This window comes from Ostrinia nubilalis, chromosome 11 (genome assembly GCF_963855985.1).
Source record: "Ostrinia nubilalis chromosome 11, ilOstNubi1.1, whole genome shotgun sequence".
In the NCBI taxonomy this organism is placed as follows: Eukaryota; Metazoa; Arthropoda; class Insecta; order Lepidoptera; family Crambidae; genus Ostrinia; species Ostrinia nubilalis.
Window position 1 is genome coordinate 15,515,799 of NC_087098.1, and position 24,025 is coordinate 15,539,823.

Here is a 24,025-nt window from a genome sequence, read left to right on the forward strand (position 1 = left end):
ACCTAGATGGATAGTCTTCATACAAACGCTTCGTCAAGAGTGAGGCAAAAATCTTATGTCATTAGTGTCAATTTTGTTGGGGAGTGTAGACAGTGAAGGCGATTTTCCCGAAAGTAGGGAAATTTTTAATACGTTTTTAATTATTTTATAATTAACAAAAACAAAACGCATCATGTACTTACTTATTTATTGAATTCAAAGTACCTACCTAATAACAATAAGATAAATCGACTTAAAAGTCTCGATTTCATAAAAAAGGAAGTGTATTTGTACGGCGAACAATTGGGAAATAAATTTTCTTGTTACTGGTATCATTCCCGTATTTAATTTTTGAAAGCCAAATTCAAGCAAAATACGCGTCGAATTGTAGTACTTACTTATGAAATGTAACACTGGTCACTTTCTTTCGTTTTTCTGATGTATTTTAGACACCCTTTCACAGCACAAACCGTTTTAATTAATTAAAATTCGTCGGACGTGTTTACCAATTTTTCACTTTGACAGTTCATGTGACGTTTACGGGTGAGCCGTGCCGGCTCCCTAAAAACTGCCTCACCTTTCGTGCACTGACTATCTATCTAGGTTTTATTAATCTAAGTGCGGCACCCATTGAGCTACGCGGATAGCTCGCTTATCGTGTCGGATAGCCTACCGAAGGAAGCCACGTAAAGAAGGTAGTGAATAGTTATTTTTCTTTGACTAACTAAAGTTAAATTTCATTTTCGTTATTATTATTTTATTATTATTTAAATATTTTTCTAAGAAATTTTTTTTACTGATTCGTGACCAGAATAAGCTACTTAATCAACTCCCTAAATATGGCGAGGATTGAAATCAACGCCCTGTATTTAAAGTAAGATGGTGCGACCCAGGGTTAGTCTTCATGCTAAATCTTAGCTGTGGAATAAGAGAATGTTCGAAGTACTTTGTAGAGGTAGCACTGCTTATGATTCCACTGTGGCGAAATTTGCCGACTAATGCTTACAATACATACAGTGCAAAATCACTTTTGAAATCACCATTTGCTTTGATTCAATTCATTTGGCTAGACGTTTCGGAGACGTTTCCGTTTTGTTCGTCAAGAAACATGGCGGTTCAAGTGTCTATTGAAGATGGTATCCTCGAAGGAGAGCTGGTGGCGAATGAGTATGGCGGGAGGTTCTGCAGTTTTAGAGGAATACCGTATGCGGAACCTCCTATTGGTGACTTAAGGTTCAAGGTCAGTATAATTTGTTTTATAAGTTAATTACAAAATTATGCTTATAATCTATACATTTCTTATGTCACTAAACATAAAAATGTTTGTTGTGACATTGCACATTCATCGCAGTAGATTTTAAATTTAATAGTACACTTATAATGAAGACTGCGTGTAGTTTAAAATCTATATCTACAAAAGCGAAAGGACACTGATTGACTGACTCACCCATTACGAAATCTCAGAAACTACAAGTGCTAGGAGTCTCAAATTTTTCATGGGGGTTCCTTTTAGAACGTAGGTGCTCACTAAGACGGGATTTTGCAAAATTCAATCCCTAAGGGGGTTAAACGGGATCTACGCGTACGAAGTCGCGGGCGGCCGCTAGTAATCTATACATTTCTTATGTCACTAAACATAAAAATATTTGTTGTGACATTGTTGCACATTCATCGCAGTAGATTTTAAATGTTATGGTACCACAGAATAATATTAAGTTGATAGTACACTTATAATCACGACTGCGTGTTGTTTACAATTAATATTATAGGAGGGCGGTAAGTATCAGTTTTGCCAGCTAATGGTGAGCCGCACGACGCGATACTACGTCATATCTACTACGTAATACAGTTACTAATTATTTACTAGTTTTTGGGTATGGTTTTTATAACAGTTGTTCCAATAACTCCAAAATAGTTTTGTATTACCACAGAATAAGTAATAGTACCACATTTATTGATTTCTCATGCAAAAGACTTAGTAGGTTTAATCGCTTTAGGCTGTTAATCGATTTTAAACTTTGAACTCCTCCTATGCTTAAAAAACTCATAAACCTTATTTTATTTTTGCAAATAGGCTTTTACAAAGTACTTTTATTGGCGGTCTAGCTGGCTGCACAGTAGTTGCAGTGGTGGGAACAAGAAGCAGGAATAGTCCCGTTAGGTTATTAGCTGCTAAGGAACTGCTGCGAACCTTTTAATTTATGGTTTAATTCGTACCTGACTAACAGTCAAAGTATTAGATACAGTATAATATACCGTGTCCTCTCTCAAATGTGTATAAACATTGCGTACAGACAAACAAAGTCAAGGCCAGTGTTATCTTGACCACCAGACGATTATGCCAGACAGTTTAAAACAAACATTTTTAAACGAATCTGTTTAAAAAATATTTTGAATGTTAATGTTAAAAAATAATGCAAAAATTAGTTGTTAGTATTTGCACATTATTTTGTCATCAACATAACTGTATTTTATGTCAATACCATTCAATGTATTAATTTTGGGCAAAAAATCGTATTATTATGTTACAGTATGTTACAGTAACAGTTTTGGCTTTAAATGAAAATCTGTTTAGTTGAAGACGAAAATGAAAACCTACTAGATATTGTATGTGTGTATTAAATAATTATAGAAGTGGTATACTACAAAACCTTGAATATTATATTGAAAGGACTAGTGACTGATAAAGAATAATTTTTATTTCAGCCACCCAAACCGGCGAAACCATGGAAAGGGGTGCGACAAGCCAAAGCATTTGGGCCCGTTAGCCATCAGTTTGATATCTTAGAAGCAAAGTCTATAATAGGAAGCGAGGACAGTTTGTACATCAACGTCTACACCCCAAGTGTAAAGCCCAGCTCCCCTCTCCCAGTGATGGTCTGGATCCATGGTGGGGGGTACATGTGGGGCAGCGGCAATGACAACATGTACGGCCCAGAATTCCTCATAAGGCATGACGTAATTTTAGTAACTTTCAACTACAGATTAGGCGTTCTTGGATTCCTCTGTTTGGATACCGAAGACATCCCTGGAAACGCCGCAATGAAAGACCAGGTTCTTGCCCTCAAATGGGTACAGAAAAACATCAGTCGTTTTGGAGGAGATCCAACTAACGTCACTATTTTCGGAGAAAGTTGCGGGGCGACTAGTGTTGGGTTCCAACTCCTATCACCTATGTCCAAAGGACTTTTTAAAAGAGCTATCATCCAGAGCGGGTCTCCTGTTAATTACTGGGCCTCAGCTTTTGCGCCCCGTGAAACTGGCCTGGCTATAGCTCGCAAATTGGGATGCCTCTCTGAAGATGATAAGGAGATATACGAGTTCTTCAAAAACCAGCCACCGGAAGCGTTTGTTAACGTAAGCGAATCTGCAACGCTATCCAAGAAGCCGTGCCAAACATTTCTGGGTGTTGTAGATGAGAAAAAATTTGGTGAAAATGAAAGATTTTTCAACGGAGACATCTTTGACGCTTTGCAAAACAATATAAATAAAGACGTTGAGGTTATTGTGGGATACACTGAACATGAAGGAGTATTGGCGTTTATTTTCAACTTGTGTGGTGATGTTAATAATTTCTTCAAATTTATAAATGACTATGTGGAAAGTTACGTTCCTAAACGCATGATGATTGAATGTCCATTGAAAGACCAGTTAGTTTTGGCGAGAAAAGTGAAACAGTTTTACATGAAAAACAAATTTGCTTCAATGGACACCATTGAAGAGCTGCTGCGATTTTTGAACATCGACTTTTTTATATTTGAAATAATATGTTGGGCCAAGTTTTGTGCGAAGAGAACTAACACTTATTTGTACAAGTTTACTTGCAAATCTGAACGCAACCAGTTAATGAATGTATTACGGGCGGTAGAAATCTTCAAAGATAACAAATCTTTAGTTTGTCACACGGACGACTTGCCTTACTTGTTCCCGGTTAAAATAACCAATCAGAAAATAAATATAAGCCCTGAAAGTTTCAAATTAATTGACAACGTCACAAAGTTGTGGACAAACTTCGCAAAATATGGGTAAGTTTACCTAAACTTTAAAAAATATAGAATGGAATTTCGAGACGAATTACATTAATTCTGTTGATTTTCCAGTCACTAACTAATCTGCGTCGCAAAATGTTTTAGGAATATATTTAAGCTTTTAAAACATTAAGACATTGCCATGTACGAGTTTTAAACCTGTTGCTTGTTCATACATGCATATTCATAAATGGAGACAGATTAACATTTACTTGGAATATTATTAAATTAATGTTTCAGTCGTTATCTTGCCTTCGTAATTAATACCATCAATATATGTAATGTTGACTTTTAAACTTCATTCACGCCCGTAAGAACGCACAGCGCGGCGTTGAATAGAGCTTTGTGATTGGTTCATATGGCACCCTATGCATCTACGCGCACTTGTAGACCTCATAGTAATGTTTGTGAATACGAGGGTCAGACACTCCGGTCGAATTTATGAAGTAAACATAAATACTTAGGCTGAGTTGCACCACCTAACTTTAACGGTAACTATGACGATAACCGGTGCTTTTTGTATGGAGTTTGACAGATTTTTACGTTTGTCAAAGTTATAGTAAAATGGTGCATGCAACCCACCCTTAGTCATTTTTATGTTGTCAAATTTTGCCTCCGAGACCCGATGTTTACCAAGGAAAAGTTTTTCACTGAATTGCTCTTAATTATATAAAATTATTTTGTAGGCACCCCACACCAGATGACTCTCTCGGCGTGAAATGGACTCCATTCACTACCGAAGGTCAGGAATACCTGGATATTGGGAACACTCTGGCTACCAAATCCCACCCGGAGCAGGAAGATGTGGAGTTCTGGGAAGACTTGTATCGGGAATATTTACCGCGTTGCATTGTCTAAGGATTCAGCAATCGTAATCTATACTAATATTATAAATGCGAAAGTAACTCTCTCTGTCTGTCTCTCTTTCACGCCTAAACTACTGAACCGACTTTGATGAAATTTGGCACAGAGATAGTTTGAGTCCCGGGAAAGGACATAGGATAGTTTTTATCCCGGTTTTTGGAACAGGGACGCGCGCGATAAAGTTTTTCTGTGACAGACAAAATACAACGCGGGCGAAGCCGCGGGCGGAAAACTAGTACTAAATATTATTAAGATAAGCTAATTAAATATATTTTTTTTCTATTTATGAGTGAAGTAGTTATTAGTCTGAACGTTTTTATTTTCTTGGAATTGCGACTCATTTTGGACAATCTCACTTCACAAAACGTGACGATGAGATCCAAAGTGAAGCACATTTTTTCATAATTATATTTTTTACCCTCTACGAAGAAGCTTGGCTTTCAGCCATTTAGGTGAAGTTTTTGTTGAAAAAAAAAGTGCTTCGAGACTTAATATCAAACCAAATCAAATCAAATTAGTTTATTGCAATTGTAGGTACATATAATACATTGACGGGTCTTAAATTTAAACGTGAATTGTTCAGCTACAATTTGCCAAGCAGATGGCGTGCAATATATAAATGGTTACTTAATACTAACCTGTTCATTTTATAATTTTACATGCAAACATTTTATGATCACATTTTTAATTTGTCCAGGAGGAATTCGTTAATGGAGTAGTACCTATGCCTTCTCAACCAGAAAGTAAAATAAGAACTGACATAATAAGAATCAGACTGGTGATGCACCATGTTTCGCCATGATGAAGGCATGACGAATAGATGTCAAAGATTAATGTCTTTTTAAACACTCCACTGTTTACAATGCCTGTGTGTTTATGTAAATTCTGTATAATTTACATCGTCTATTGTCAGCGAATTACCTTAGAATCACCTCCAGATATTAAGGTAAGTTTTAAGGTCAAGCCAGTAACTGTAACTGGTACACTTGCATATCAGTTCCCTGGACGTGCCACCAACTGTCATGTGATACGCTAAATGGCATACCTGAGTCCAGCAAGATTAGATTTTTTTTAGTATAAAAGAAATAAAGATTTTTGTATTACAAATTAAATTGTTATCATTATTTTTTCCTACCAGCGCTTCGAGACAAACAATTTCGGAAAGTGCTGAGTTTATTTGAAGTTTAATTAGGAATACCGGCATAATTACCTAAATACAAATAAGAAACAAAAAGCTAACGGGTTCTGTCACAAATCATCTAACCATATTATCTTTGTGCGTTAAGTAGTTAATTTGTTTGCCTTGTGGACAACCCTTGGACTACTTCGCAAGAAGCCCTAAGCCAGGCCATAGCGGACTGTAAACTAACATCGTGAAAGTAAACAGGCAAGTAACAGCCCTAGCAAGACAAGGGTGACCTCTATTACTCTGTGGTTTGAGAATAGCTTTGTACTTTGATGTTTGTAGAACAGTTAAAAGGCTGATCATGGAAGATTAAAACAGTAAAGTATCAAAATGTCGACACAATATTTTGTGATGTTGATTTTGAAACTCTTTTTTCTTACTCTCTCTAATGCTAGCTAAGTCGTTCGAACGTTTCAGACAAATGATGTCCACTGCTGGGTTTGGCCTTCGACAAGGATTTCCGTAACGACTGGCCCTGCATTGCCCGCATCCAGGTACTTTCCGCAACCTTCACCAAATAGCTAAGACAGAACCTGAATCATCATCATCGTCACCATTTTAGCCATAGGACGTCCACTGCTGAACATAGGCTTTCCCCAATGCTTTCCATGTAGCCCGGTTGGTAGCGGATTGCGTCCAACGCCTTCCTGCTACCTTTAGATGTCGTGTCGTATATAAAATATACTATACATATACCACGCTGCGCTTAACCTAAATAATAGATAGAATCAATTTATTTGGAAAATCCTAATGGATCCTATGAGATGCCGATCCCGTTATAATTCACGCGCATCGGTTCACTGCGCCACTGCGCCATCGGGTCATAACCCAAAAAGCACCGCAGAAGTATTGCGCATTCCATAAAGTGGGTGCATAAAAATGAGTGATAAAGGCTTGCATAACCGTAAAGCTGCTTCTACTGGGGTGACCATTAAGTGGAGCGCCTCTGAGTCACACAATAACATATTTTACCTCCAAATAAAACTCTGCTGTCATGACTGTAGTTATCGCTGTCATCAATTTGTCGATACTTATTTATTATTTAAAATTATTTGACTTTGATTTTGATTTCCATCATGGAGACTAGCATTTATTCGAAGGCTTTAAATTGTCACCTACAGCATAGATTTATAATCTTTGATTTGATTTGTTTAGCATAACAAACATATCAAACAGATAACGGGCAGCAGCGCTCTCTGAAAAACATCAATCTTTTAAACTGCGATCTCCAACCCGCCTGCCAAGCGTGGGGATTATGGCAAAACCCTCCACTATAGTAGAGGACGCTCAAAGTCCAGCAGTGGACTGTAAAGGACTGTTGATGATGATGATGATTTGTTTAGCAACCTAGTAAATGATCAATAGAATTGTAGTATTGTTTAAGTATGCCACCACACCTGAAAAGATAAATTCCTGTGGCGGAATTCAACAACACGAAAAGATTTTAGTTTCTAATTTGTATCATTTTTATGACGTCTAATATTGTGTGTTCGTGTAGTTACGAGTAAAGAATAACAACACGAATGGGAAACAATTATAATCTAAAAATTTGTTTAACTTTTTTATGCTAGACAAGGCAGGTATTTGACCGCAATCGCACCTGGTGTTAAGTGAGATACAGTCTAGGATGGTACATATCACATTCCTCAATATTCCACAAGAACCATAGTAACCCTAATAATACCCTAGTGTATGTAACCCACCGACCGCCTTGTAATCCCGCCGTAAACTCTATATTGCTTAATAACAGGCGCTCTTTGACGAACGGTGGGAATTTATGAGCACTATGAAATATGGTATAAGGCAGGTATTTTCTACCCTAGAATGCATCATGCATCGATCAAAATTAATCGCTTATTTAGGGCACAGAAAATAGGGTAAAATCTTTTACCTTTATCTTACTGACAGTTGCAGTGCAGTTCGTATCAGCCAAAATGACGTCTACTGCTGGACAAAGGCCTCCCCCAAGGACTTCCACAAAGACTGGCCCTGCGCTGCCCGCATCCAGGTGATTCCCGCGACCTTCATTAGATCGTCGGTCCACCTAGTAGACAGATAGTGGTAGATGATTAGTTTTCTGTCTAGTCATGAATTATCTGTTTTCTTTCTGAAATCGTCACTCGATTAAATCACTCGATATAATGTTATTAAGTGAGTATGAATCCACACTCAAGAGTAGTTTCAACTGTGAGTGCTCGGAATACTATAAAACTCAACAAAGTAAGAATCTTGCTTTGAGCTTCGTTTAGTAAAGATGACAGCACATGAAATTAAGAAGCACTGTGGCTTCTTATAAGTTATAAGAGGTGCCATTTTACAACCTAAATACTGTTGACTTTACATTAGTTTTTAACTCAGCATCAAGTAACAAAGTTCAAAAAGCACTCTGGCGTCTTAAATCTACACTAATATTATAAAGAGGAAAACTTTGTTTGTTTGTTTGTTTGTTTAGTTGTAATGGATAGGCTCAAAAACTACTGGACCGATTTTAAAAATTCTTTCACCATTCGAAAGCTACATAACTCACGAGTAACATAGGCTAAATTTTATTTTGGAAAATAATAGGTTCCCGTAAAATATTTGGGATTTTCATAAGACGTGGAAAAGCGCCATCTATCGTCATTGGTTAAAATCTTCTTGCGCCTGACAAACATTTTTGAGGTACGTAAATATTCATGAAGGCAAAGCTGTCAAATGCCATCTATCGACATCATTAGTAAATTAGTAACTAAATATTACATATAGGTACTATGAATAGCGCTGTTCGTAAATAATATTGAAAATTTAATAAATAAAGATATTTCATGTAACTGAACCATTCACTGTATGTACCTATTTGAATCATTCACTGTGTTTAAGCGAGCAAATCAAAGTGTTAATTAGTGACTTTTTACAAACTTCCTTGCAAATTCTTACTATGTGCCGCCATCTACCGAGATGAATATTAGGGTACGGTTCAGCGGCGGACAAATGGGATGGGCGCGTCGGCGATTGTAGTTAAATAGGATAAGAATTACCTACTTCGATTTATTTTCTGTATGTAATTTGTAAATTTTTTGGTAGGGTCTTTATTTTAATTACTTAGGTTGGTAGGTACTTACTTATTTGATTTTAATGATAATAACTATAGGTACGTATAATTTTAGTAGAAAGAAAGGTCATTGAATGACTAAGTGACTCACTCACTCATCACGAAGTCTCAGAAACTACAAGTCTCAAAAAAGTTCTCAGGGGTTAATGGTCTATTCCACCTGGCTTTGATCACCAAGATGATCAAAGTGGACCCCAGTTAAATTATTTTTTTAGTGTTCTTTGATCACCTATAAATAAATCATACCTCTGAATTGTCACATACATGTCCAATTTGTTTATTGCGGTTTTTAGAAAATATCAAAAATGTTACAAAACAAAATATGTAGTACAACAATTGGACATGTGACTATTCAGAGGAGGTGTGATTTGTTTGTAGATGATCAAAGGACACTAAAATAATAATTTAACTAGAGTCCACTTGGCTCACCCAGGACATCGTATCCGTGGGTGATCAAAGGCACAGAATAAATTCAAAGGACACTAAATTGTCGCTGTAAGTCCACTTTGATCACCTGGCTGATCAAAGCCAGGTGATCAAAGTGGAATACACCTTCTTTTAGAACGTAGGTAAAGCCTGGTCCGTGAGCACGTAGAATTTTGGAAAAAATTCTACGTGCTCACGGACCAGGCTTTAGTCACTAAGACGAAATTTTGCAAAATTCAACCCTTATGGGAGTAAAAAGGGGGTTAGAAGTTTGTATTGCAGTCCTCGGTTTTTAAAGTAAGAGACTTGAAAGTTAAAGTGTATGCTCACTATGATCTCTAGATATTGTGGAGGTGTACATATACTGTTCGGTACACTGTGGTACTGTGTACACATCGGTTTGCCGACGATATTGTGGTCATGGCAGAATCGTTGGAAGATCTTGGCACAATGCTCGAAGACCTTAATCGATTTTCCCAACAGGTAGGCCTGAGGATGAACATGGACAAAACGAAGCTTATGCCGAATGTCCATGTTGCGCCCTACCCAGTTTCAGTTGGGAGCTCAACTCTCGAGATTGTCGACAAGTAGGTATGTCTACCTCGGACAAACGATCCAGCTAGGTAGGTCCAATTTCGAGAAGGAGGTCAATCGTCGAATCCAACTCGGCTGGGCAGCGTTCGGGAAACTACGCAACATCTTTTCGTCCAAAATACCTCAATGCCTGAAGACTAGAGTGTATAACCAATGTGTGTTACCAGTGATAACTTATGGCTCGGAAACGTGGCCTCTCACTATAGGCCTTATACAGAAGCTCAGTTGCACAGCGTGCTATGGAGAGGGCTATGCTTGGTGTTTCTTTGCGAGATCGAATCAGAAATGAGGAGATCCGTAAACGAACCAAAGTCGCTGACAGCCCGACGGATTAGCAAGCTGAAGTGGCAATGGGCTGGGCACATAGTACGCAGAACTGATGGCCGATGGGGCAGAATGGTTCTGGAATGGAGGCCGCGTACCGGAAAACGTAGCGTGGGACTTCCACCTACAAGGTGGACCGACGACATCGTAAAGGTAGCAGGGAAGCGCTGGACGCAGGCCGTTTCCAATCGATCAACATGGAAAGCATTGGGGGAGGCCTATGTTCAGCAGTGGACGTCCTATGGCAGAAATGATGGTGGTGGAGGTGGTACATTTACTGAAAATGTATCATTAGAAATCAACTACGGGGGCTAAGGAGATAAAAGGAGGGTTGGAAGTTTATATTATGAAAGTCCTATGTGTTTAAAGTAAGAGAGTTGAAATTTAAAATGTATGCGCTATAGATGCTAAGAGCGGATTTTACGAAACTCTACCCCTAATGGAGTAAAACGAGGTCCACGCGTACGAAGTCGCGGGCGGCCGCTAGTTAATTATAACTAGGTAGATGCCATTTTGTTACATAGATACTGCTGGCTGTACATTAGTTTTAAACTCAGCGCCAACCACTTTCACAACTCCAAAACGTCAAAATAACAAAGTTGAAAAACGACGGTACTTGCGAGAATCATAGAAATTAATTACCCTCAAGTCTCAGGTGCGAGCACTCAGCCATCATCGTTTGGGCACTCAGCCTGGCTCCGTAGTGTACGAAACCGTCCTCTTATGTTCTGCAGTTTGTAGTAAGCAAGAATTTATTGCAGTTTGAAAACTTAAAGGACGACGTTATGCAGCAGGGTTCGTTGGCTGCGATTCTTTTGTTTATATTGATAGTTTTCTCGCTCTACATAGTACTATCTTCTATTGCTTTTCAAATATTTTCGTCTTTGCTATTAAAATACTGGATGGATATGCAGCTTGCATATCTAACATATTATATTCCATAATTTTATTTTCGCTCGAATTAAAACCATTAAATTGAAACCCCCGACATGTTATTAAATATAGTTGATCGTATATAGATGTTTTATCCGTTTTCATCCGTATGATCATTCCCAGATGATTTCATGTTTTTTTTTTTAGTTACAGAGTTCTTCATTAATTCAATCGGTTTTTTTTCATATACAGAGTAAATAAGTGAAAGTAAAAAATACTCAAGTAGGTAAAAATGGATTATGACCTAAAGCTTGGGTCCAAAGCTATTCAACTATAAAAATAGATTTAAAATGAATAGCAATCTATTCAAGTAATTTTCAGTAAGTCACAAAATGGCCAAACTACGAGCGAATATATTGCAACATGGCCGACCAATGTAATCAGCTGGGCTGGCAGTTTGGCCAAATTAATTTACAGCCTTAGGGACTTCGCCCCTATGTGAAGTAGTTAATAGCACATTTACACGAAGTTTCACTGGTTTATGAGTAATAAAATTCAGATTAAGAAGTACTTTTTGTGAAGTCAGACAATTTTTGCGTCATAAATAAGTTACCTCTACTTCGTTCGGTGTCTTTTTTCACGTGTCAATCTAAAAAAAGCTATAAACTTCTCTTTTGTTTAATAATTACTTTAAAAAGGTGAAGTAAAGAGTCTCAAGTACCCCAAAAAAGAGGCTTACAGCAGCCGTATATGGTTTACCTGGATACTGAAACCTGTATAAGGAAGCTGTATTGGAGTTAACAGCGATTCTTCAGCCCTTATAACTCTTAGGCTGGGTTGCACCATCTTACTTTGACTTTAACAAACGTCAAAAATCTGTCAAACTCCATACAAAAACACCGGTTATCGTCAAAGTTACGGTCAAAGTTAGCTGGTGCAACTCAGCCTTAAATGAGCACAAATTGTACAACGATTAGTTCTCATAATTATACCTAGTTCACTTTGTATTTTTTACGGTATTACAGTAGCATTTTAATGGAGTTATTACTGTTCACTAACGCTGTTTATCTGCTGTATGTTAACTTATTCCTAATGAAATAACTTTAAACAGACATAATAAGTACCTGTAACAGGAATGATGATGATACTTATTCAAGCCTTGTAAATTTAAACATAAGCATACCAGTTAGTACTTGGAACCTCCCACAAAAACCAGCATTCGAATCCCATATTTCATAAATAATAACATCAAGCATAACCACAGCAATAAGCGCCTGAAAACGCAAATTTATGTGCTGATATTTACGTCCTTGTGTCTTCGTAGATAAAGTTTAATGGGCGATTTTATTTTTTATTGCCGCGTTTCGCGAAGATATAACACCCTGTATATGCATATTTTTATGTTCGAGTTTACGACGGAAGTTTGGGAACGAGGTGTCTCTTGTACTTAAAGGTCTGTAAATCTGTGCAATGTTCGTACTTCCATACATGTTCATATCGATTAACATGAAAACTAGAAATTTCCAAAAAATCTAATAAGTTAGTAACCATCCCATTTGACCCCTGGTTCACTGGTCTTAATTTGTTGCTAATGACCTCTAGTACAGGGTTTCCCAATTTTTTTTTTGCCAAGGAACTCTAATTGTTTATACTTTTCCTAGCGGAATCCCCGTACTACTCCGCCCGCATGCCCTGCCCCTCCCTTGTGCGTAAACAAGTCGGTGCGAGCGAACAACGTCGGTCACGAAACGTGGGATAATATTTTTTACGGAACCCTTGCGGCCTTTCCACGGAACCCCAGGGTTCCGCGGACCACCTTTCGGGAACCGCTGCTCTAGTATAATCCCTTTCAAGGAATAGGTCGAGTTTCCCTGTCACCCTGTATACCTACGTTATCGTTTTACCTATAAAATAAACTGCGCATACTAGCTCATATCCTGACGTATTATTTCAAGCAAACTCCTTTGTTTACGAATTACGCGAAGTTTTGAGCAAAAACTAGGAGTTCCTGGCCATCAATATTGAGCAATCTTCATAAAGCAGCGCAAACAACGCCGGGAATGTCCGGCAGGCGTTCGACGATCCAGCTACTAGGGCTGTCCACGCCAAATATAAACTTTAAAGCAAAAGATTAAAATTTTATCCAAAGATTGTACTATTTATTTATTCATTTGCATTAACATATTCAGCACATACAGATATACATGCATTCATACATTGATCCTGTGAGGGTGTAGCAAAGTTACAATCATTTAATACTTAGTTAACATCTAACATTAACAATTACAAAATAATGCTTAATGGTAATAATTTTCCTTAATATTAATATAAATTATAATATTATTTTGTACAATTATATACTATATATTTTATTATATTATTTATTAGGTATTATAGGTAGGATATTGCACTATATTACATTTTACTCGCTTAATAGTATGTACTATCAATAATGTATGCAAGAATGTAGAATATTGTTTCTTATACACACACGAAGTGTGTTTTACTGCTAAGGAAAGGATATCTTTAGATCCAGATCTAGTGGAATTTGTTTTCACATGCTTCTGATTAGATGTTTGGACTAGAGAGTGCAAAAATGCTGTCATGTAAATATCTGATTAGAAAAATTAATTACGTTCTATAAGGGCTCGTTCTCATGGCAATCCAGTTTTTCTGGATACAGTAATGCAGGGTTTATTTTTTCAATTACCTGATGCCAATGCAATTAAATATTAATTATTCAAACGTTACCTCAATCAGTATGAACTTTGCACCCACTCAAGTAGTTTTAGAGCCAATATTTAGCTCTCAGCCAATCCTCTGACAGCCCTAAAGAAGGGGACGCGCAAAATACACCGCGACGATATTACCCCGGGATGCAATGTAGCGTGAAATATTGAGAGGGTCATTGTCAGCGGCTCCCAAACTTCATGGCCCATTGTGCGTCACTCCGTGAACAAATCGCTTATTTATTTTGCGGCTGCACAAAGAAGTTTCGGCGATAGGGCGGCATAAAGTTATTGTGGAGAAAAGTTATCGTAGACGCAGAATGACAGAGTTTTGTCTGTTTATCTTGCACTTTTGACAGTTTTCAACTTTTACAGACCATTTGTTTGGATTATCAGGATTTATTGACAAAAACAAATGCTAGCAATATTATATCTAACAATGACAATGATGTATCGTTTATAGCCGTTATACAGTCGACAGAATATCAAATATTTTTTGTAAACTTGCATGTATTACCTAATATCTGTTTAAAATGCCACACTACTTAGTTCGATTGAATTTGTAATTTACATTCATGTCATTCATTACAAAATAATGAAAGCGATTCAAAATTAATCGGCATTGTATCTCTCTATCTTAACGACACATCAGCTATGCTGAGGCGTTCCAATGAAGTTTAGAAACATGTTTCCACTGCTATCGTTTGATCACCATTTCGAGCCAATAAAGGCATACAATAAACAAACGAAATTCCCGAACCGTAAACAAGCATAGGTCTGACAGTCTCGGCAGACAAAGGCTAACCTACATCTGAAACGAGGTATTTGTTCGCGACGTCGCTATATTGAACGAACGCTTCTGGCCCAATAAGCAGGCGGCCCAATATCATTAGCATACATAATGTCACATTTCAGACTCCGTTTGTATTAGCGAATTGCGAAGGGTCTATGAATTGTCTAGGAGGTGATTTGCAAATTGTTATTGATTCAGATTCTGGCGTTGAAGTTCTGGACGCTTATTTTGAACAATAGGTAGTCGACTTAAATTTAAAAGGACCTGGGTAGGCCAACGATCTGGTAAAGGTCGCGGGACGCACCTGGATGCGGCCAGGTACGGTCATTGTGAAACCCTTGAGGGAAGGTCTTTGTCCAGCCCTGAACATCATTTAGCTGAATGAAAGGAACGAACGAACGAAGTGAAAAGATACAAAACTAAGTAAGTAAGCAAGTAAGCACAATAATAGATTATTAATTTGTTTTCTGTCAGTCATCAACATCATCATTTCAGCCATAGGACATCCACTGTTGAATATAAGCCTCCCCCAATGATTTCCACAAAGGCCAGTTGGTAGTGACTCACTATACCTAGGCCTTATAACAAAGTTGCACAGCGTGCTATGGAGAGGGCTATGCTTGGTATTTCTTTACGAGATCGTATCAGAAATGAGGAGATCCGTAAGCGAACTCAAATCGCTGATGTAGCCCGACGGATTAGCGAGCAGAAATGGCAATCTGTCAGTGTTATTGTTAATTATTCTTATTCAATTATAATAATGATCAATAATTTTATAGGTATTGAAAACCTATTACATAGAAGATGAATCATTATTAGCTCTGCAATTTCGTTGTACACACAGTTCACAAACTTAATCCTTTAAAAGCAGCAGCGCTCCGTTACAAACTCGTTCGAGATAAAAACAAACTTCGTCAGTTTACGAAATTAATTAATCGACGCTCCTGCAATTTACATTTTAAGAATGTTAAGTATACTTGCTTGGCGTTATTTCATGTAATTATGATAGTTAAGTAGGTTATTAAGATTAAAACGTATATCGTTGTGTGCTATATACCATTCTAGAAACAGTTTTTCATTAAAATAAAGTAAAAGTGTTGTTTTCAAGTGTTCGAAACATTACCTATTTTTGAAATTAGTGTTTATTATAATTTTCTAAAGGTTTTGTTGATATTCAGATTACGAAAATAAGACATCTGTTTTAAACGAAGAAAATAAACTTAAACACATTTTTATATTTTTGATTGGAAAGTTTTTCGATGGAAACTTTCTCTATTCGCGTTTATTTATTCAAAACAAACTTCTAAATCTGGCGTTTCAAAAAATATTTCAAACACCAGACGATAAATCACCAAACTTTCGCCGTTGAAACTCAATATTTCGTTCGCTCATCGTTCGGTCATTCGTTCAGTAAAGTTTGAGGATCTATGGGTCCCTAGGCAGGGGCTACGGCAGCCGATCCTCGGTCATTTTGCAATACATTGTTTGTTCAAATTATACCACCCTCGTTCTCAAGAGACGCTGTTTCTGTTTGGGTGCATCTTCTACACAACTCGGCTCTTCACTAGAAGAAATAAGGACCAGTTTTGCACGCCTCATCGATAAATGGTTATTGTGATTTTAGACTTCTTGAAAGAGAAATAAAGGTGAACGAACTTTGAATTGTATGTGGGTGAAGCGGCCTTCTTTTGTTTACTATTCGGTTTTCGCTAAGATAATTTCAGTTCGAGCACCTTTACACGTTCTTGATATTAATTTAAGCCAGATTTTAAGGTATTTTTATGTCATATTAGTAGTGGCGTTGCAGTAGTACCTAGTTTAAGTAATGTATGTAGGTACGTGCTGTGTGCAATGTGCATGCTGTGCTTGCATCTAGTAGGATCAATCTAGGCTAAGTTAGTTACAATGTATTTTATACATATTTTATATACAAAATATTTTAATGAAATGAATGAATAATCGGAAAGAACTTTTCTATAACTCGTAAAATAAGGTGCTCTAGTAGTTGTAGGTATCTAGCGCCATAACCTACGCTAGATAGACAGATAGTACAGTGCACTGCGACTTCTGAAGTGTATCACCTAAACTATCAACAATTACGGAACATCATGGGGGTGATCCGGGCAGCCCTAGTGATGCTCTACCTCTGGGCTTCGTAATGACACTACTTTTTGGGACACCCTGTATCTAGGTACCCTATGGTTCAAATTATCAGTTAAATCTATAACCATTTTGAAAGCCCCATGCCATAAATATTGTCTGCTTGTTACGTCATGGTAGAGACAATTCAATTATTTATTCATATCTGCTAGCATTTACACCGTAGGTGCAGTCCCCTGGCTGGAGGATTCGCGAAATATAGCGTTTCATATGTAAATGTATTCACGGCCCTCCAAAGAGCTTTACTGGAAACACACGGGAGACTAAGTGGGGCGGGCCGGCGAAATAACGCTGCCCAAAAATAAATAAATCTCATGAGATTAACGCGTTTAATGCATGCTCTAGAAGGGTTAGATTAAAATTCAGTTTAGCAATTTAAACATAATATTATTACTGAAATAAAATATCTCTTAATTAAAGTTTGGTCAATTAGGCACATACTCGTAAGAACGTAAAAATATTTTTAAAAAGTAGCCCATAACGGGCTCTTTACATAGTATAATATCTCAATCTTTTGGGCTCTACCATCGCTATGAAACTGCTATGTGGAGACGCCAAAGTACATCTTAAACAACTAACTACTTACAGACCAGACATAATTATTTTTGTTCGAAAGATAATACAAACCGGAGTAGTATTGCTGTGTTATAGCAGTGCCTCTTGCCCTCCGAGTATCCACGGAAGACCAGCGTCGTGGTGTCCCTTACGACACCTCGACATGATGCTGAGTGGATACCGTTTCGGTGACACGCACATTACCTTCTCTCTTTACTTTTGTTAAATATTTTTGATTTGTGTCGCTGAATAAAATATTTCATTTTCATTTTCATTTTTTTCAAATCTAGATAGAAAAAGGAGGTACTATACGATGACAAAGCAATCTTTTTTCTCACTTCGTTTTCAATTCCCAAATTAATCAGTTCTCAGTTCTTTCATTTGTTCCATTACTCAGCTGTTCCGCAGTCACTCGCCGTGGCCTGAGTTAAGTAACGACCATTAATTTAATTTTCTTATTTTTAGACTAGCATTGTTAATGATTTAACACAATAAAGGAGGTGTGAGTAACTAGGTTGAAAGTGTGAATAAAATAGAGCTCAGCAAACATTTTTTTTTAAAGTTCAATAAGAACATGAAAATACGGGTTTATTAAACTTGGTAAATGGCAATTAGATAATGAACAGGCAAATCTTGTACTCATTTATTTATTTAGAAAGCTGCTTGAAGGCTTACAGAACTTGAAAGATTTGCTGGCGTTCTACGGATTTTTTAACCATTAACATTACTACTCACTCGTATCTTCACGTTAAACAAACTTATTTCAAAGCGGGCCCGTTCAAACTACTCACCCGTATGTCGTCGGAAAAATTTGAAAGTGGTTATGCAAAAATAACGATTAAACCGGACAACGCTAAATAAACTGCGTTTCATCTGAATGGCCTTTTTAAGCAAATGGCCTCTGAAATAATTCTTCATCCCACGTTCATATATGCTTGTATATAACTTTAAACACACTTAACATTTTTTCAGGATTGTTGCTGCTGAAATTCCATAATAAACGTGTATTATAAAATTTTTATAGTGTCATGTCTGAAATGAAATATTAGACTTAGATCGCATCCTTTATGATCTCCATTACATTTATTTTCTGTCGTCAATTGGTTTTAGGATTATTTGATCACATTTTCGGTTCCGTAGCCAAATGGCAAAAAACGGGACCCTTATAGATTCGTCATGTCTGTCTGTCCGTCCGTATGTCACAGCCATTTTTTTCCGAAACTATAAGAGCTATACTGTTGGAAACTTGGTAGGTAGATGTATTCTGTGAACCGCATTAAGATTTTGATGCAATAATAATAAAATAATAATAAATATTGGGGGCTCCCCATACTTAGAACTGAAACTCAAAATTTTTCTTTCATCAAACACATACGAGTACGTGTAGGTTTCTGAAATATTTTTTTTCTAAACCGAATAGTTTGCGTGATAGACGCTTCCAAAGTGGAAAAAAGTTGGTCCCCCCCCTCTAACTTCTAAAATAAGAAAATGAAAAATCTAAAAAAAAACATATAATGTAGGTAAATTACTATAAAAACTACCAATGAAAATTGTTTCGAACGAGATCTAGTAAGTAGTTTTTTTTAATACCTCGTAAATCGAAAACCGCTTATTACCGCGTAATCTTTCATACAAATAACTTAACTTAAAAAAAAAAAAAATAATTTCATAAATCAATGGTACGGAACCCTTTGTGCGTGAGTCCGACACGCACTTGGCCGGTTTTAATTTAGAATAAGAGTGTTGAATTAACTATCTAGCTGACCCGGCGAACATCGTACCGCCTATGCTAATCAGAAATAGAGTAGAATTTTTCAATTCAAATTTCAAATTGAATACAAAAAATCAAATCTTTTCTCTTTATGATAAGCTTTCCTGTGTTATTAGTAACTAGGTACGACAAGGTCGTTTTTTAAATATTATTATTAGTTCTATTTCATTTAGGTGCAGATAACATTATAATTAACGGATTCTAAACCTAACTGAAAAGGTTTCACAAAATGTTATACTACTCAAAGTGAGTAGGATAAAGTTAACGACACCGATATCCATTGTAACACAATCTAATCCACCAAAAAGTGTTCTATCACCATGTTTTGTTTTTAATTAAAAAAGGAAATTCGTCTGTTACGTGACACGCGTCGTAAAAACCTGCTAGGTACGTTGCTTTCAATCTTATTACCCTCAGGCTATGTGTTTTTTTACAGCAAAGCTGTCGATCGATTTAAGATCTCTTACAGGGCAGATAATAATATGTACAATCCTAGACTGCATCTCACATAACACCAGGTGCGATTGCGGTCAAATACCTGCCTTGTTATGCTTAAAAAAACTGCGAAATAACAGTGCTGAAAAGTACCTAATCGATAAAATTACACACTATCGTTATCAAGCTAGATTGATGTAAAATGTAGACCCAGTACCAATATTAAGTACGTACCAAAAATAAATAATTTATGTAGCTTTAACAATTTACTTAACTCAGTTTCAACCAAAAAACCCAATTGATATAGGCATTACTCTTATCCCAGATTTTTCAAATGGCAGTTTTTGTCACAGACAGAGAAAATATTCACCTGTAGTTTTACCATGAGTTTACTCAAAACACATCCGCGAACGAGTGCGTAAAAAAATTGTGAAGATTTAGTTCTTGAAAGTTACATCTAGTGACGCTGTAGAGTCTGATAAACGTTGCACCAGCTGTGTTACTTTTGGACTACCGATACCTGCCTACATTTTAATGTCGACGCACCCTAGCCAAAGGCCCTCTCTCGGGGCGGTCAGGTGAGGCAATACGCATAAATTCGATTACTTTTTGCAGTTGTCCAAAGATACTCTATCGCCTTGGACTGACAAGAGAAAATATTCACCTGAACGTTGCACTAGCTATGTTACTATTCCATCGTGAGCCGCCTCTGTGGTCTAGTGGTAAGACCACCTGCTTCAGACGCAGTCCGGGTTCGATTCCCAGTGGGGACAGATTTTTCTGTTAGGTTTGGTAGGTAGGACTTGTTCTAAGTCCGCCTGGCTAGCTATCACAATCTTACCTAAGTCTGTCACCATAACAATAATGTTAACAGCATTGTTGTGTTCCGGCAGTTAGAGGTAAGATAGCCAGTTCCTCCGTGGTTGAGGATTCCGGGTGAAGCTCGCTTCCACCTTCAGCCATTACGGCCTTACCATCAGGTGAGATACAGGCCAAAAGCTTCCTCGTTGTGGATAAAAAAATCGATACCATTTGTCGACGCACCCTATCCAAAGGCCCTCTTTCGGGGCGGTCAGGTGAGGCAATACGCATAAATTCGATTAGCGGTTGACCCTCACAGGGGTTGACTAGTTTCGTACACTAGTTGTTACTTGCGGTGTCTTCTGGTTTAATGTGAAAGTGCTGGAACGTGTTTGTACCTTTAACATACTGTATTTCGTAAATTAATTGATTTTTGACAAACAATCCGATTTAAGATGCAAGACGTTCGAAACTTTAGGTAGAGTTGAGTAACTTTGTATGAAGTTTTCCGCTACTTACAGCTTAACTAGTGGCGTGTACTGAAATACACAACACGAAACAGTAACTCTGATGTTAAAACTAGGGATCAGTTACACCATCTTACATTAACGGTAACTATAACATTAACCAGTGTTTTTTGTATGGGGTTTGACACACTTTTGACGTTTCTTCAAGTGAGATGGTCCTATGGATGGATGGCCTAGGACCTTATATACCTACTATAGTTTCAACCCCAGATATGAACACAGAACAATAGAGTAAGAAGTATTTTTTTTAATTTAGTCTGTAAATTCTTAATAGTAAATTTACCTTTGTTGGATGAATCCTTTTCCACACAGCAATGAAGACACGCACCTCGATTCAAGTACCTGCAATAATAAAAAAATACATTTATAAAAAAATCCTTGCACCCAATAGTAAATTTTCTCCACTTTAATCAAGGCTAAGTCTCACCACAGTCTATTTATCCTATAATGTTGTGAAATTCCTTTAGAGTTTATTATTTAGTCTATACGAGCAAGTGCATTACACTTTAAACCCTTACAACCCATTAATTTGGACCTTTACTCTATTTTATAGTTCACAAATTAACTGTTAGCTATAAAGGGTTGTGGTTTAATCCCTTTAGAACTTGTATATTATTTGAAATGCGTAGTTCATTCAAAATAAATTTTGTTTTGGTTTCAACATTGCTTGCGCTTGCATGTTTTTCATTTTAAACTTAACTAATTTTTGGGCTATCTAGCAACGTATCAAAATGAGCGAGATTCTAAATTAAAAGAACTTCACAGTCAGTTTAATCTCGATCAACATTGCTGGTTATCTAAACGTTAAACATTTTTAAACTTTAAGCATCATTTCCCCTGGGTTCAATGAGGATGCCCCCCAAATACCCTGGAAAACTGTCCCCTGGGCCATAAAGGCAGAGTCAATAACCTCAGCACGTAAGGCAGGGGATTACGAAGCCCTATACGCTGATCGTCTAGGAACTAGCTCGTGCGATGCTATTTCAAGAAAAACATTTTTAAAGCGGGTGACGTAAAGTTGGACGGACAATTCCGAGCCAAATAATAATATGTCCGATATAAACATCCTAGCAAATCTCCCCAATTGAAATCACAGAAATTGAACAAGTAACCTATTTTAAAGTTTTATTTTAACAAAGCGCCTCTCCTCACCTCTAAATATAAATATATGTATAATATAAATATCCTTGGACATTTTACACTGCACTTCTAGTCCTAGTAATTAAGCAAAGCTTGTACTATGGGTAGGTACTAGACAACGGATATAAACATACTTAAATACTTTTTTTTTGTAAATACATACTTATTATACATAGAAAACACCCAGTCTAATACAAACAAAAATGTTCATGCACACAAATGTTTGTACTGTGCGGAAATCGAACCCGCTATCTCCGGAATAGTAAATCCGTTTCGAACCACTACACCAAACGGCCGACAAATCGAACCTATTCACCCCCAGATAGGTGCTAAGTCTATATTAAAAAAAAAATGGCTTAGCTGAGGAACACAGTTAATTTGCAAGTCCAATAGTCAGTCGCTTTCAATTAAATGCGAGTAGAGATAGTGAATTCAAAATTGTAAAAGTCGCTATGCGCTTGGTGGTAGCGTATTTACATACCGTCCTATGTGTCAGTTGGATGTCCCTTTTATACAAGGTTTACATTCTCCACCATTTAGCAGCCACGCAGATTAGCAAAGCAAGTTTCATTCGGAACAATTTTATTTGCACTCGTTTTATACAGTCTCGCTACTATCTCACAATATTTGCTCTGAGCTAAGCGCAAGATAAATGCGAAAATTCAACACAAAGGACAAATCCCACCACAGTCGAGTGCTGAAAAAGGTTTTTCAGGGTTTTTCAGTCCTGTTCAAACCCCGCTTCTATTTGAGGGGAGCGAGTAAATTCATTTCTGAAATTAAAAGTGTTAATAAGCTTACTTAGCGTAGGATTCAACGGACATTTTTCTTGTTATTTTTAGCAGCATTCAAGAAAACCAGAGCTCTTTCGCTTTTCAGACTTCCTTACCCAAAGGGTTCCAATGGAGTGCTATTACTCTAAGGCTGGGTGGCACCATCTTACTTTAACAAACGTTAAAAATCTATCCATGGCACCGAATTGCAAACATTTTTCTATGTAAGACAACGCAGCGACACCGTTCCGGCGCAACCCATAGTGTGATTTCTCTCCTAATATGCCTCCATGAAGAACATGCATGAAATAGTATAAATCCTTCCACCAAAGACATCATCATCATCATCATCATCATCATTTCAGCCATAGGACGTCCACTGCTGAACATAGGCCTCCCCTAATGCTTTCCACGTTGATCGATTGGTAGCGGCCTGCATCCAGCGCTTCCCTGCTACCTTTACGATGTCGTCGGTCCACCTTGTAGGTGGACGTCCCACGCTGCGTTTTCCGGTACGCGGCCTCCATTCCAGAACTTTGCTGCCCCATCGGCCGTCAGTTCTGCGTACTATATGCCCTGCCCATTGCCACTTCAGCTTGCTAATCCGTCGGGCTATGTCAGCGACCAAAGACATATCCAAATCAAATACGGAACAAAAAGCTATAATCGATACGGCCATTAAGATTATTGAAAACCCCCTAATTCATCAAGAAAAAGCCGTCATAAAAGCCGCCTATAAACCGTCTAATTAAAAAGAAACGCCGATCTAATCGAAGGGCTATAAACGGGCATGCAACTGATAGGGCAGGCTACTCCCGCGTTGGTCACGCTAGGGCCAGCCTTAAGCGATAAGGGTAGAACCGGAAGAGCAGTAACAATGTGCTTAAGTAAACAAAATAGGGAAGGTTACGGTGATATGGAATTCAGTAGATATAGATAAGCGTAGTTCACATTATGCACAGTTGACAGCATTGAA

At 37.5% G+C, this 24,025-nt stretch overlaps 1 protein-coding gene and 1 long non-coding RNA gene across 2 annotated transcripts in view; one reads left to right on the forward strand and one right to left on the reverse strand.

The window, feature by feature from the left end:
* The window catches only part of LOC135076371 (uncharacterized), a 183,906-nt gene that overhangs the window by 114,138 nt on the left and 45,743 nt on the right, over positions 1–24,025 (reverse strand). Inside the window, exon 2 of the long non-coding RNA XR_010258249.1 lies at positions 21,420–21,478. This is a non-coding gene — a long non-coding RNA (uncharacterized LOC135076371). The remainder of the gene's footprint in view (positions 1–21,419; positions 21,479–24,025) is intronic.
* On the forward strand, positions 1,028–4,919 carry LOC135076327 (juvenile hormone esterase-like). The gene is made up of 3 exons (XM_063970811.1): positions 1,028–1,219; positions 2,686–4,004; positions 4,694–4,919. The coding sequence occupies exons 1-3, from the start codon at positions 1,088–1,090 to the stop codon at positions 4,863–4,865; spliced, it is 1,623 nt and encodes a 540-aa protein (XP_063826881.1). The 5' UTR covers positions 1,028–1,087; the 3' UTR covers positions 4,866–4,919.

Coding starts and splice junctions, on each gene's coding strand:
- LOC135076327 (XM_063970811.1), top strand. CDS start 1,088: ATGGCGGTTCAAGTGTCTATTGAAGATGGTATCCTCGAAGGAGAGCTG. Junction 1,220..2,685: donor TTGGTGACTTAAGGTTCAAG/GTCAGTATAATT, acceptor TTTTTATTTCAG/CCACCCAAACCGGCGAAACC. Junction 4,005..4,693: donor ACAAACTTCGCAAAATATGG/GTAAGTTTACCT, acceptor ATTATTTTGTAG/GCACCCCACACCAGATGACT.